Source organism: Ylistrum balloti, unplaced genomic scaffold (genome assembly GCF_031769215.1).
Source record: "Ylistrum balloti isolate Yb309-2 unplaced genomic scaffold, AGI_CSIRO_Ybal_v1 Utg369750, whole genome shotgun sequence".
Lineage (NCBI taxonomy): Eukaryota > Metazoa > Mollusca > Bivalvia > Pectinida > Pectinidae > Ylistrum > Ylistrum balloti.
Window position 1 is genome coordinate 142,178 of NW_026781954.1, and position 15,128 is coordinate 157,305.

Genomic DNA, 15,128 nt, shown 5'->3' on the forward strand with positions numbered 1-15,128 from the left:
TTTTTAAGAATGTCAAGTTACTTCGTCCAAGTGTAAGTGTCATTAATGTCTATACTGTTATCATATTTTCCACATACCACATGGAGCAGAGTGCGACAGAACTCTGACTTGCAGCTTCGCACTAACAACATGACATCCTCTGGTAGTTCTGTCATAGCCTCTAATAGATGGCAGCATGCTTCAAATTCCGGCGTGGGTGCTACAGGTGATGTTATTTTTTCTTCCTAAAAAATAAAAATCCTCACTTATTCAAGTTCTTTTAAGTATAAGCTTCACTCTTGAATGTGCTTTATAGAGTTAGGGAGAACTTACAACATATCATCAACCATCATCTTATTTGACTCTAAATTGAAAAATGAAATTTAACACAATTTTCTATGAATATTAAGAAACAAACAAACCTGTCAAAAGCCATTTAAATCAAATATGAAACACCGAAGAATGCAATAATAAAGAATCCAATCATTCAAAATACAAAATTCCTATGGTTGTAATAATAAAGAGTTCAAAGACAGGATGACATTTCATTAAATTTTGCTCAATTAATTGTTTGCAACTCTCTTTATTGCAACACTCTTTATTGGGTCTCATCACTACAAAGATCGTTTTAGACGGACCTGTTAGTCTTTATAGGGTCTCGTCACTATCAAGATTGTTTTAGACGGACCTGTCAGTCTTTATAGGGTCTCGTCACTACCAAGATTGTTTTAGACGGACCTGTCAGTCTTTATAGGGTCTCGTCCCTATCAAGATTGTTTTAGACGGACCTGTCAGTCTTTATAGGGTCTCGTCCCTATCAAGATTGTTTTAGACGGACCTGTCAGTCTTTATAGGGTCTCGTCCCTATCAAGATTGTTTTAGACGGACCTGTCAGTCTTTATAGGGTCTCGTCCCTATCAAGATTGTTTTAGACGGACCTGTGTCTTTATAGTCTTTATAGGGTCTCGTCCCTATCAAGATTGTTTTAGACGGAGGGTCTTGTCCCTATCCTGTCAGTCTTTATAGGGTCTCGTCCCTATCAAGATTGTTTTAGACGGACCTGTCAGTCTTTATAGTCCCTATCAAGGTCTGTCGTCACTATCAAGATTGTTTTAGACGGACCTGTCAGTCTTTATAGGGTCTCGTCACTATCAAGATTGTTTTAGACGGACCTGTCAGTCTTTATACTTTATAGGGTCTCGTCACTAGATTCACCTGTCTAGGGTCTCGTCACTACCAAGATCGTTTTAGACGGACCTGTCAGTCTTTATAGGGTCTTGTCCCTATCAAGATTGTTTTAGACGGACCTGTCAGTCTTTATAGGGTCTCGTCCCTATCAAGATCGTTTTAGACGGATCGTTTTAGACGGACCTGTCAGTCTTTATAGGGTCTCGTCCCTATCAAGATCGTTTTAGACGGACCTGTCAGTCTTTATAGGGTCTCGTCCCTATCAAGATTGTTTTAGACGGACCTGTCAGTCTTTATAGGGTCTCGTCCCTATCAAGATTGTTTTAGACGGACCTGTCAGTCTTTATAGGGTCTCGTCCCTATCAAGATTGTTTTAGACGGACCTGTCAGTTCTCGTCCCTATCAAGATTGTTTTAGACGGACCTGTCAGTCTTTATAGGGTCTCGTCCCTATCAAGATTGTTTTAGACGGACCTGTCAGTCTTTATAGGGTCTCGTCACTATCAAGATTGTTTTAGACGGACCTGTCAGTCTTTATAGGGTCTCGTCACTATCAAGATTGTTTTAGACGGACCTGTCAGTCTTTATAGGGTCTCGTCACTATCAGATTGTTTTAGACGGACCTGTCAGTCTTTATAGGGTCTCGTCACTACCAAGATCGTTTTAGACGGACCTGTCAGTCTTTATAGGGTCTCGTCCCTATCAAGATTGTTTTAGACGGACCTGTCAGTCTTTATAGGGTCTTGTCCCTATCAAGATCGTTTTAGACGGACCTGTCAGTCTTTATAGGGTCTTGTCCCTATCAAGATCGTTTTAGACGGACCTGTCAGTCTTTATAGGGTCTTGTCCCTATCAAGATTGTTTTAGACGGACCTGTCAGTCTTTATAGGGTCTCGTCCCTATCAAGATTGTTTTAGACCGACCTGTCAGTCTTTATAGGGTCTCGTCCCTATCAAGATTGTTTTAGACGGACCTGTCATAGTCTGGTCACTATCAATTCACATAAAGTCAGTGTGAGAGTTACAGACCACCTTACCTCCAATTCAAATCCAGCTAGTTTAAGAAAATCACAGCAAGTTGTCCGGTCTTTGAATTTTAAGCCTGAGATTCCTTGAAATGAAAGTGTATCTGTGGTTCCTGAATCAGAGAATCTGTTCTCTACCTGGTCAAACTGCAACAACAAGTACAACAACATTAGAATAGACTTGAAAACTCATATTACTCTATCTATTCCTTACTGTCACCACAAATGTGTAATTTTTATATTCTTTTTTTATCTTTTTAAATTGATCTCAAGTTGCCGTTCAGTTATTTAATCTTGTGTTGCTAATGCTAATATTTTGTGTTTGTCCTGGTGCTGGCTCAATCACTAGCAATTAATTCATCATTTCTCTGCTTTTAACACTAGACCTGTCTGTACATTAGTATCCATGTATATAGACAAATAACATACATTTCCTTAGATTTTGATGCATTAAAATATTTCCAGGATATTTAATGTTGCATTAACTTATTTACTGCAAAAATATTGAAATTAAATCCCCATGGAAATGTACAGAGAATATGGTGCGAGTCACTTTTGTCTTACTGTCCTGAGCCAAAATAAAACTTATGTTTTGAGACACTGACCATGAATTCTATTTAGCCTGCAACACTGATTGAAAATCAGACTTTTAAAACTCATAGTGTTTTCGTTCAATTTGTGTTTACCTGACATTGACAATACACTGAATTTTGATTGATGTCGAATGCCAAATTAATTGCTCCACATGGAAACATAGTTCCAAACTTCATCAGATATAACATCGATTTATGAATTTTCATAAATCAACTTGTTCATTATAACATGTAAAATCGCCTATTGCAACAACTATTTATATTTCTAAACATACCATATGAGTAAATTCAGAGAGTAATTGTGTCAAATTACTGCACATGCGAAAATACAGCTGTTTTCCCCCACTGCCAAATACAGCAAAAATATACGTGGCAGGTATATTCCGACAATGGTCGTGCCAGTTGCAGGATAAAGTGATATACATGTACATGTTGATTTTCTTTTTTAATTCAACCTGTATCTTCCAACAAGAGGCCTAGCAGCCTTGACGGTCACCTGAGATAAGCAATATTGAATATAAAAGTTAAAGGATAGTTATCAAGTGTCATGAAACAGAAATTGTGACACTTAATATTGACAGTGTCAACATATGCACTCCATCAAAACTGTCCTCCTTCACTGATAATTCTTATACAGTTATTTCCAGTGGGAAATAACCAATGTTATGCTCAAAAATACTATTTTTCTATGAAAATTACAATAAAGTCTAAAAAATATTCCTCCCCAGGAAGAAATGTGAGACTCATTCTGGTAATTAAAGCATCTAAAGATGCTTTCATTCATGAAGAGCATTTGATTCTATCATATCTAGGTCTTGAGAAGCAGATTTTTGAAATCTGAGTCAATTTGACTCCTCTTGGCCCCACCCATCAGCTCCTGAGGGGCAGTCAGGATCAAAATGGGCATACCACCAAGCTGTCACTCTTTACTCATTATTCTTAAACATTTCCAAAAAATTTAACAAATTATGCAAAAAAAATCTAGTTTTCCTATATAAGCTTTAGTAAAATTTACCTCTCCCAACAGGTATATGTGAGACCCTGGGGCCATGAAATTCACAATTTTGGTAAAGATGCTTCCATTCACGAAGAGTATTTGATTCTACCATATCTGGGTCTTGAGAAGAAGATTTTTGAAATCTGAGTCAATTTGACTCCTTTTGACCCAACCTCTCAGGCCCCTGGTGGGTGGGGACTGTATAATTCAAAATTTTGGTTCATTTTAGGCAAGGGAAGGTTTCTGCAAAATTTCATTGAAATTGGATCAGGTTTTTTTGAGTAGAAGTCAAAAGTGTTAAATTGTTTATGGACCCACAATGCACAACGCCAGAAGAAGGGTATTATTATAGGTCATCATGAGACTTTGTCCCAGGTGACCTAAAAACTAGGGGCTCATCAGGCATTATCAATCATCTGGTATTTAATGTCGTTCAGTTGACAACATACTTATGATAGTGCTCTTCAGGCACCACATCATTAAAACCATCATCACCTCATGTACACTAGCATTTTTTCTACATCTTTGGAGTGAATTTGGATACAACTGCTTTAGGGCACACTAGTTTTTTTAATAAGAGAACTGCTTTAGGGTACACTAGTTTGTGGTATATTTTTATTGGCAGTTGTTGATTTTTTGATCTTACAAGGACATCCAAAGTTTCAAAATCCTCAGCTGGAGCTTTAAAAAGCAATTCTTTGATTTTTCCTCGTTCAATCTCAGGCATGGAAAGCAAGGGTCGCAAAATTCTGTAAACTTTCTCTGGAGAGTCTACTGGCTTTGGTAAAGCAATGCCAGCACCATCTGTTTCTAGGCCTTCTGAAAATCAAATAAAAGCCATTGTGGAATACTGCTTGCCTTGAAAAGAAATAACTCTTCTCACCAGCAATATTACTCAGCTTTAACACAAACAAGGGTGGTCACTCACCCTACTCATAACATTAGTAAGCTTTATCAGAAGAAAGGGTAGTACCTCTTTCTACTAGTCACATTAGTAAGCTTTATCAGAAAAAGGGCAGTAACTCTTTCTACTCGTCTCATTAGTAAGCTTTATCAGAAGAAAGGGCAGTAACTCTTTCTACTAGTCACATTAGTAAGCTTTATCAGAAAAAGGGCAGTAACTCTTTCTACTAGTCTCATTAGTCAGCTTTATCAGAAGAAAGGGCAGTAACTCTTTCTACTAGTCACATTAGTAAGCTTTATCAGAAAAAGGGCAGTAACTCTTTCTACTAGTCACATTAGTAAGCTTTATCAGAAGAAAGGGCAGAAAATCTTCCTACTATTAACATCAGTAAGCTTTATCAATGGTAGTAACTTGAATCTTGGGTAACAATCATTGTTAAAACAATTCCTAGCCATTAGACAACAGCCTACCTGTATTTCCAGAATCAATAGTACTTGCTGGCTGAAGAGGACGGCCTACAATGTCATCGCTGTCAATAAATCCACCTGAAATATCACTGTTTATACAAGGAACTATCTCCCCACCAAACTTGTCGACCTGTAGCTCCCATACTTTATAGGATATAGGCTGGTTCTTTATGAGTCCTATATCACGAACAATATCATCATCTAGTGTCCCAGAGACATTGCCAGCAATGCTTTCATTAACCTGTAACACACAATAGACTGTATCACTGATATGATGTACCCAGGATAACAATATACTGTATCACTGGGGCGATGTAACCATGGTAACAAATACTGTATTACTGCTGTAATGTAACCAGGTTAACAACATACTGTATCACTGCTGTCCTGTAACCAGGTTAACAATATACTGTATCACTGCTGTACTGTTACCTGGGTAACAACATACTGTATCACTGCTATACTGTAACCAGGTTAACAATATACTGTATCACTGCTGTACTGTAACCAGGTTAACAACATACTCTTTCACTGCTGTCCTGTAACCAGGTTAACAACATACTGTATCACTGCTGTACTCTAACCAGGTTAACAACATACTGTATCACTGCTGTACTGTTACCTGGGTAACAACATACTGTATCACTGCTGTACTGTAACCAGGCTAACAATATACTGTATCACTGCTGTACTGTTACCTGGGTAACAACATACTGTATCACTGCTGTCCTGTAACCAGGTTAACAACATACTGTATCACTGCTGTACTGTAACCAGGTTAACAATATACTGTATCACTGCTGTACTGTTACCTGGGTAACAACATACTGTATCACTGCTGTCCTGTAACCAGGTTAACAATATACTGTATCACTGCTGTACTGTTACCTGGGTAACAACATACTGTATCACTGCTGTACTGTAACCAGGTTAACAATATACAGTATCACTGCTGTCCTGTAACCAGGTTAACAACATACTGTATCACTGCTATACTGTAACCAGGTTAACAATATACTGTATCACTGCTGTACTGTTACCTGGGTAACAACATACTGTATCACTGCTGTACTGTTACCTGGGTAACAACATACTGTATCACTGCTGTCCTGTAACCAGGTTAACAACATACTGCATCACTGCTGTACTGTTACCTGGGTAACAACATACTGTATCACTGCTGTCCTGTAACCAGGTTAACAACATACTGTATCACTGCTGTACTGTAACCAGGTTAACAATATACTGTATCACTGCTGTACTGTTACCTGGGTAACAACATACTGTATCACTGCTGTCCTGTAACCAGGTAAACAACATACTGTATCACTGCTGTCCTGTAACCAGGTTAACAATATACTGTATCACTGCTGTACTGTAACCAGGTTAACAATATACTGTATCACTGCTGTACTGTAACCAGGTTAACAATATACTGTATCACTGCTGTACTGTAACCAGGTCAACAATATACTGTAACACTGCTGTAACATATCCAAGATAAAGTGATACAATATATCACTACTGCCTTGTAACCAGAGTATTATACCAACATACACATCAGTGAAATATCTTTGAAATTTATAACAAGTGAGAGTATGTTACACTTATCTTGAGGAGAGAAATTTAATCAGGCTTTCAGTGAAAGTATTAATCTACATGATATCTCTTTGAAAATTAACCTGTTATCAACATACCGGATTATGGGCACTGGCATTACCGCTGATATCAAATTTATCTGTTCTTCTGACTTCTGCATCCTGAGCCAATTTGATGATACTCTGGACCACACATAAAACACTGTTTTTGTTCCGTCGGATTTGCTCTATCAGGACGTGGGACAAGTTTATTCTCCTGTTTTACAAAAATTAATTAAATTCATTTTTTCTTCTTGTCATCCTTTTTGATATACTGCAAAGAAGAGCTTAAAAAAATTGACCACTCATGTGCATTACCTAAATAAATTATTTAACAGTATCATAAAACACCTTACTGCTGATTGAGTCACAAGTATGCACCCTTTTATTATTTATCAAATAGCAGATTTAAAACTTAAAATCTAATTTCCTGAGTACATCATTTGTATGTTTAAGTCTGAAAACAATCTGTAGTCCATCCTTGATATACAGTCAGTTTAACTCACCTTTTTATAAGTTCTCTTTCAAGACTAGAAGAATCTAGCTTAACAAGATTAAGCTGACCTAAGTTTGCCTCAATGTTGACGGTGTCTGATGTTGATAATGATACATCACCGAGCTCATCCAGTATAGCCAGTCCAAATTTGCCACCGAGGGACAACTTAATAGTTCTATGCCACTTACAGAAGGCTTCCTGCGATATTTCATCAACACGCATAGGTGTGTGTGGATTCAAAAGTACATCACTTAGCTGTGGATAAACAAATACCATTCATAACAATTCAACCAAAACCGATGTTTTGAATAAAATCTATGTAGTTCCATGCAGGGTAATAAAGCTTTGATTCAATTACATGACATGTTACGATTTTGATTATCAATATCACATTTTGTAAATAAATACTGAACCAAACAGATCTTACCACCCACTATTGTTTGATCTTTATTTCATTTGTTCTTTAAAAGTTGGATCTTTTCCTTCTTTCCTATTCTTTCCTCTATTTTCACTGTTATATAAAATTCCTTTAGGAAATAATGATAATTATCTTTAACAACCAAATCCAAGATGGCCACCTGCCAGCAATTTTTGATTTTCTAATCAGTTACAAAATCAAAAGGACACAATAACAGACCAAGAAGAATCTATTTATGAAATTTCAAAGAGATCCTTCCAATATTTGTCAAAAAATAGTGATGATAATCTTTTCATTAAAATTGTAAAAATCCAAGATGGCCACCTGTTAGCCATTTTGCTCTTTCCAATCAGTTCAAAATCATACTGGAACAAGAGGCCCAATTGGCCTGCATCACTCAACTAGTGTATTCAATGTTCATCGACAACAGAATTGGTGTTAATATCACAAATATATCGACATGTACACCATTGGCATTCAAAATGAGTACATCCAATCAATTCTATTTGATTTCCAAAACAGAGAGCTTATATGATATTCAAAATTTGTTGGCCTTTGACCTAGAAACACCTTTCCACCAAACATCATGATTCTTGGACCTTTGGTTTACCAGCTAGAAGAAATCTTTTACAGATTTCAAAAAAATTGTATCCCTGTGACCTTCAATATGGTTCAAGGCCATTTCTTTTTGCAAACATTGTCAACCATCTTTCTAGGAACATATCAACCAAATACCATGTTTCTGTGCCTTTTGGTTAGTCAGATGAAGTTATCATAAGATTTTAACTAGTTTGACAACTGTGACCTTGAATAAGGGTGAAATCTGAGAGAGCCGTCAGATATGGTTTATGCTCCCCAATTGGTACAAAATTAAACTATGAAAAATAACAAAGGGCAATAAGAGTTATAATTTTTGTTCACTGCCTTCCTACTCATGGAGACCTATCTACCTGAGACCTTTCATGTTAATACCCCTTATAATTTTAGAGTAATGCTCCACACAAAATTTAACAATGAAAAATTGCAAAGGGCAATAACTCCTAAATTATGCAAAAAGAAAGTGATGGCTCTTGTGCACTGCACTTCTCCTTGCTGTGATCTATGAAGTTTTATGTTGGTTTCTCTTATAATTTTTGTGTTATATTACGGACAAAAGTATGACTGATAACAAATGGGCAAAGCGGCGACTATATGCTCTCCCTTCTGGGTGCATAAAAATTGTTAACAGATGGATGGACAGACAGGCTGAGGGAGGATGGACAAAAAACCATGGTTATAAAGGACAATTTGAATAGCCTACCAACTGATGATAGTGGGCTAAAAAGCCTAGTAAACACATCTAACAAAAATGATACATATTATAATGCCGTACTAAAACAGGAAACTTTGGTAGCATGTCTATAGATTTAATATCATATCTGTGAACTAAGCATTACAATAAAATGGTTCTCGATCACTCTCAGTATTACACCACATTATCTATATACCGTAAGTAAACAACTACCACAGAATGATGTGTTACCTATTGAGTCAAATATTTTATCATCGTGAACAAATTAAAACACTAAAATTGATTGTTACAATATGTGAACTAATCAGTTTAACTCACACAGAAAGGAACAATAAGTCACTGAAACAGGAAGTATTTTACTGAATCATGAATTTACCTCAAAGTTGTATGGCTTGTAAGTCACTTTGTTCCAGAAAATGAAGTGGCGTTTTTTGCGTTTGACTACAATTTGAAGAAGTTTCAGATCATGAGCACTGGCAATAGAGCTCACTGGGACGTAGGCATCATCACTAGATACACCTTTGGTAAACTTTTCAGCTATCGCTTGAAACATTGTTTTACCTGAAAGTTAAGAAGGAGAAATACTTTAAAATAAGGAAATTTCAGTTTAAGTTTAAGAAAGATTTGATGACCAGAAAGTTTGGTGTCTATCATAAGCTTTTTAGTATAATTTTCAAGGAAATTGTTAACAAAAACATCAAGAAAATACCAACATGACATGACCTAGTACATGTAACACTTTCCTCCCTTAAACTGAGGTCACATGACCAAGTACATGTAGTAATCTCCTCCCTAAAACTGAGGTCACATGACCAAGTACATGTAGTAATCTCCTCCCTAAAACTGTGGTCACATGACCTTGTACATGTAGTAATCTCCTCCCTAAAACTGTGGTCACATGACCTTGTAAATGTAGTAATCCCCTCCCTAAAACTGTGGTTACATGACCTAGTACATGAAGTAATCTTTTCCCTATAACTAGATAAAACTAAATGAAATATTTCCTTATAGGGACATTTGTATATGTATGAATAAACAGTATTGTAGGAAGAAAGATTTTACTACAAATTACATGAGTCAAGTATTTCCTTGAAAGCAAAGATCTTACAGTACAGCATGCTTTTGATGCGGGAGTTTGCATTTGTTCAAAACTTCATGGCTCAAAGCAGTGCATTGATCAACATTGTTTTGGTAAACTATTACTTTGAAACAACATGCATTATGATTGTCCAACTGGTATGATTAACGCCTGGTTTTATAGTTTTATAATGGGAAGGAAAACTTCCTCTCTGGTGGCGATCAAAATGCTCTTTCAAGGGATTGTCCTTCTAATGAGTTAAATAGTTAAAACAGAGGTTACCCATACATGAGCTCAATTTTAGGGAGGACAGTGTTACGTGACCTAGTACATGTAGTAATCTCCTCCCTAAAACTGTGGTCAAATGACCTTGTACATGTAGTAATTTCCTCCCTAAAACTGTGGTCACATGACCTAGTAAATGTAGTAATCTCCTCCCTAAGACTGAGGTCACATGACCTAGTACATGTAACACTCTCCTCCCTAAAACTGTGGCCACATGATCTTGTACATGTAACACTCTCCTCCCTAAAACTGTGGTCACATGATCTTGTACATGTAACACTCTCCTCCCTAAAACTGTGGTCACATGACCTAGTACATGTAACACTCTCCTCCCTAAAACTGTGGTCACATGATCTTGTACATGTAACACTCTCCTCCCTAAAACTGTGGGTCTTGTACATGATCTTGTACATGTAACACTCTCCTCCCTAAAACTGTGGTCACATGATCTTGTACATGTAACACTCTCCTCCCTAAAACTGTGGCCACATGACCAAGTACATATAACACTCTCCTCCCTAACACTGAGGTCACATGATCTTGTACATGTAACACTCTCCTCCCTAAAACTGTGGTCACATGATCTTGTACATGTAACACTCTCCTCCCTAAAACTGTGGTCACATGATCTTGTACATGTAACACTCTCCTCCCTAAAACTGTGGTCACATGATCTTGTACATGTTACACTCTCCTCCCTACAACTGTGGCCACACATGACCTAGTACATGTAACACTCTCCTCCCTAACACTGAGGTCACATGATCTTGTACATGTAGTAATCTCCTCCCTAAGACTGAGGTCACATGACCTAGCACATGTAACACTCTCCTCCCTAACACTGTGGCCACATGATCTTGTACATGTAACACTCTCCTCCCTAACACTGAGGTCACATGACCTAGCACATGTAACACTCTCCTCCCTAAAACTGTGGCCACATGACCTAGTACATGTAACACTCTCCTCCCTAAAACTGTGGTCACATGATCTTGTACATGTAACACTCTCCTCCCTAAAACTGTGGTCACATGATCTTGTACATGTAACACTCTCCTCCCTAAAACTGTGGCCACACATGACCTAGTACATGTAACACTCTCCTCCCTAAAACTGTGGTCACATGATCTTGTACATGTAACACTCTCCTCCCTAAAACTGTGGTCACATGATCTTGTACATGTAACACTCTCCTCCCTAAAACTGTGGTCACATGACCTAGCACATGTAACACTCTCCTCCCTAAAACTGTGGCCACATGACCTAGTACATGTAACACTCTCCTCCCTAAAACTGTGGTCACATGATCTTGTACATGTAACACTCTCCTCCCTAAAACTGTGGTCACATGATCTTGTACATGTAACACTCTCCTCCCTAAAACTGTGGTCACATGACCTAGCACATGTAACACTCTCCTCCCTAAAACTGTGGTCACATGACCTAGTACATGTAACACTCTCCTCCCTAAAACTGTGGCCACATGACCTAGTACATGCAACACTCTCCTCCCTAAAACTGTGGTCACATGATCTTGTACATGTAACACTCTCCTCCCTAAAACTGTGGTCACATGATCTTGTACATGTAACACTCTCCTCCCTAAAACTGTGGCCACACATGACCTAGTACATGTAACACTCTCCTCCCTAAAACTGTGGCCACACATGACCTAGTACATGTAACACTCTCCTCCCTAAAACTGTGGCCACATGACCTAGTACATGCAACACTCTCCTCCCTAAAACTGTGGTCACATGACCTTGTACATGTAGTAATCTCCTCCCTAAAACTGTGGTCACATGACCTAGTACATGTAACACTCTCCTCCCTAAAACTGTGGTCACATGACCTAGTACATGCAACACTCTCCTCCCTAAAACTGTGGCCACATGACCTAGTACATGTAACACTCTCCTCCCTAACACCAGACTTGAAACTAATTTTATACTGTCATCTCTAATAAAATTTTTCCCTTTGCCTGTGTATATTTTAAAACAAATAACACAATTTTAACAATCAAGAAAAACAAATGGTATCTTCCTGGTCAAATAAATGTAAATCTAACTCTGAAATAAACCTTCATTAACTAAAGGTCTTGTGATCAGATTCAGTCATCTCAATAGATGATCAAAAACGACACGGACATGAAAAAAAGTTAATAGAACATTAGAACATTTTGAACCTTAAAGCTACAAAATACAACTCTACCTATGTGATATGTTTGCCTGGCTCCTATAAACAGCAGCTGTCAAACATTTTGATGGACATTTGTGGACCAAACATCTGTACATTAGAATAACAAATGTCTCAGTACTGGATGATATAGAAGCCAGGTGAAACTCATGATGATTGTGCAGCTATTCTGTAATGAGGGGATGTCAAAAATACCTTGCCAATACTTAGCTAAAATGATCAACCTCTAGCTTTTTAAATACTTGTATCTTACAACTGCTTATTTCAAAACTTAGCATTGTGGTAGAGGTGACAACTGGTTTGCCCATTGTCAGTATGAGTTGACCAGTGCAGATGTCCTGTTGGTTGCCCTCAGAAGAATACTTTATACTTCAGTGCAGTAGCACTGTTAGAATAAGTTTTTCCCTATCATTCACGAGTCTTACATGGATATTTATTTCCCTTTTTAGTCCAAAAGGTCCTGACTATCTTTTCAGGATTTTATTTTTGTCTTGATTAATTTTGCATTTTAACAAACCAAAAAATATTGGGCTGCATTCAAGCAATGTTTTATATCAGGGCTCTCGATCTGCCTGATTCCCAATGCAAAATTTCCCAATTTAGACCCCAAGTTTTCCCAATTCCAAGGAAAACACCATTATTTTTCCCAATTCAACGGGCCCCGGGCCCCAGTCCCAAAGTAGGGTGTTAGAGCCCTGCATATAGTTTACAAAAGAGCCATAGGTTCATGACTCATTCATTGATAGAAAAAATCAAACATGCTTCTGTAATAAGCAGTAATGAAAAATACACTGCCACCAAAGGGGTTCAAACTAGCAACCATTTAGTCTCTAGCTGGACACTGTATCACTTGACTGAAGGGAAATTCCTACAAGCATGTATGCTCAACTTTTACACCACTTTATCATTATGGTACTTTGACCCCAGTTCTTTTCCACATGTTTCACAATACCATGTGGTACACCAGGTTCAATATCTGCAAGGAAGCATCTCATTCTCCTACATGTATGGAAAATACACTGTCACAACTGGAGCTGGATCATTTAGTCTCTAGCTGGATGCTCCATGACTTGACTAAATGTAAATTTTCACTAGCTGATGGTAGTAAAGTGACCTGTACTCTCTACTTCTACACTTCTACTAACTTGCATATGTGTAAAAACAATAAAACTTTGTGAACAAAGTATTTTCACTCATTTTTCCTTACAAATTTATTTTCAAGTTTATTTGCAATGCTTGTGACCAAAACAGAAGTAGAATTGTGGACATATATCTAATCAGAACCATTGAGACAAACCACACCCTCGAATAAAAAGATCTACTCTTACAGAATGGTCCTCATGAATCTTGCAATATATTCCCATTTTTACATAAATTTTAATTTTACTCTTGAATTTCCCCAATTTCAACAGAAATGATATTTTCTTGTATTTAGACGCAAAAGTTAATTATATATCATAGAATGAAAATGGAAATTCAGAGGTCTTTGTATATCAGAGCTGGGAAACTGTTGTGCTATCATCAGTATCGATCGTACTTACTCCTTACGAGTCAGGTACTGGTGAAGATCGGAACAATTCACACGGTCACATATGCATGCTGCTTGCAAAGGCATGCTATTTTGGTCAGCAGATCTTTGTAAGTGTGGCTTAGTAGTTTTGATTCGTGCATTATATACGATTGGCAATTACTTCCTGAATAGTTTTATTTCTTCCTCTTTGTATGTTATATTTTCCCTGATGAAATGAAACCGGAAGTTCAGATAGGAAACAGGAAGGCAAGTATTTTTCGGTCGAACTTCATTTTGGAACAGTTGAATATTGTCATCCGTGTGAGAATACACATAATTTTACGGTAAAATATGCACAATTATATCCTCTTTTTTTCAATGGGGGGTTTTAACCGACAAAAATCAAGTACCGACTTTTCAAACTCACCCATCCTAGTTAGGTCAACACGCATGTGCAAGGGAAATGATTTGATTTTCAGAAACCGAAAGTACGTATAGATACAATCAAGTTATTTACGGGACTAGACGCCCAGGATGTACAGTTAAAAGTTTTCAGTGCAAATACGACAAAAACGTAATCGGCCTTACCTGTATATAGTGTTTTATATATTTTCAGCAAGGTCGTTTTGACTAGGATCGTCAAGGGAAGGGCAGTAACTCTGGGCAGAGACCTATATAGTCTCGGAATGTCTAGTAGGAACAGGAGTCCATTATTATTGATAATTAAAACATAATTTATATTGCTGACGCACACAGTTATTTTTGCTGAGTTTAAATCAGCTACACTGTACCGCATGTGCTTGTGGACATCAACGATTTTTAACGAAAATTAGGTAACACACTGTGGGGTTATACATTTAGTTAGCAACCTCACAGAAAACTTACAACACAGATACTAGCTTTCACTGGTGTATTCATAAATCCAAATGTCACCCTATACACTACAGGAGTATCACATACACTCTCTCATTCGGGCTTACCCTTACGTCTGACCCGGCCCCACTTGTATAAAACATCTCAACTTGAGATTTCCTCAAGTCGGGATTTTCCTCAGCTAATATCTCCT

At 37.5% G+C, this 15,128-nt stretch overlaps 1 protein-coding gene across 4 annotated transcripts in view; it reads right to left on the bottom strand.

The window, feature by feature from the left end:
- LOC132543267 (gasdermin-E-like) overlaps positions 1-15,128 on the bottom strand; it is a 34,883-nt gene that overhangs the window by 7,166 nt on the left and 12,589 nt on the right. For 2 of the 4 annotated variants that reach the window (XR_009553967.1, XM_060206747.1), the window contains exons 2-8: positions 9,370-9,554; positions 7,295-7,539; positions 6,849-7,005; positions 5,155-5,392; positions 4,427-4,599; positions 2,203-2,337; positions 78-224 (exon numbers count right to left, since the gene is read on the bottom strand). Coding sequence is in view for 3 of the 4 variants with exons in the window: in XM_060206747.1 (XP_060062730.1) it covers positions 78-224; positions 2,203-2,337; positions 4,427-4,599; positions 5,155-5,392; positions 6,849-7,005; positions 7,295-7,539; positions 9,370-9,554 (1,280 nt within the window). In the remaining variant the exon portion in view is untranslated. Of the gene's footprint in view, positions 1-77; positions 225-2,202; positions 2,338-4,426; positions 4,600-5,154; positions 5,393-6,848; positions 7,006-7,294; positions 7,540-9,369; positions 9,555-14,093; positions 14,195-15,128 lie in introns of those variants that run through there. The other 2 variants (XM_060206750.1, XM_060206749.1) reach the window with 2 other exon arrangements.